The 764-nt window shown below is 34.0% G+C and overlaps 1 protein-coding gene across 1 annotated transcript in view; it reads left to right on the top strand.

Annotated features, from left to right (window-relative positions):
• The window catches only part of LOTGIDRAFT_235806 (hypothetical protein), a gene marked incomplete at its 5' end in the record, with an annotated part of 17853 nt that overhangs the window by 7477 nt on the left and 9612 nt on the right, over positions 1 to 764 (top strand). Inside the window, one exon of the mRNA XM_009065755.1 lies at positions 469 to 669. Coding sequence (XP_009064003.1) covers positions 469 to 669 — 201 coding nt within the window. The remainder of the gene's footprint in view (positions 1 to 468; positions 670 to 764) is intronic.

Genomic DNA, 764 nt, shown 5'->3' with positions numbered 1-764 from the left:
TTCCCCAATAGCTCTCTGTCAAATTACTCAAATTAGTTTGTTGACTTACTTCTGATATATTTCCCCAATTGCTCGCTGTCAAGTATCCACACTTTGTATTTTATATAGAGATGAAGACAGTGCAGAAGTTTTAAAACCAAAGTTAACCTTTAACCCTTATTTTCAACGAACATACCAGGTAGGCTGTAAATACTAAATTAAAAACATGACAAAATTCTTAATTTCATGGGTTATTTTTGTGTTATAGAAGTATATTCTTGTTTTGATCAGTTATTATAGTTTATTGTGGGTATGTTATGTGTTGAAGGGAAACTATGTAGAAGAGATTACTACTTGTTAACAGGTACAGTGAAGAAAATGTACCTTTGACATATAATCGATTATGAAATTATAAATCCCCAGCGACGATAAATCAACTTCACGCTTGGTGAAAAGTCGTGTTTTGAACTGCCATCTTAATTTTTCCAGTGCTTGCTGAGCAAGGCCTTGAAACCAAATGACCCCTTACCGGAGTTATCTCCCTTGATAGCCTCGTATTTTAAACGTCCAGAAGAAGTTGAGTGTAAAATTATGAAGCCATTAGAAGAAATCAAAGATCTATTCAAACTGGAAATCGTGGCCAAGAAAAAGGATGAAAAATCGGGAGATGCAATGTTTAAAGACAAGTATGTATATCACCATCAATACCTTGACATAATTGACACATTCAGAGATATTTCTAAATTTTTCATGTGTATCAGGGACACTGATAGCATCGATTTGCT

Source organism: Lottia gigantea, assembly GCF_000327385.1.
Source record: "Lottia gigantea unplaced genomic scaffold LOTGIsca_70, whole genome shotgun sequence".
Classification (NCBI taxonomy): Eukaryota; Metazoa; Mollusca; class Gastropoda; family Lottiidae; genus Lottia; species Lottia gigantea.
Note: the sequence above shows the minus strand (reverse complement) of the source record. Positions and strands in the feature narration are given on the sequence as shown.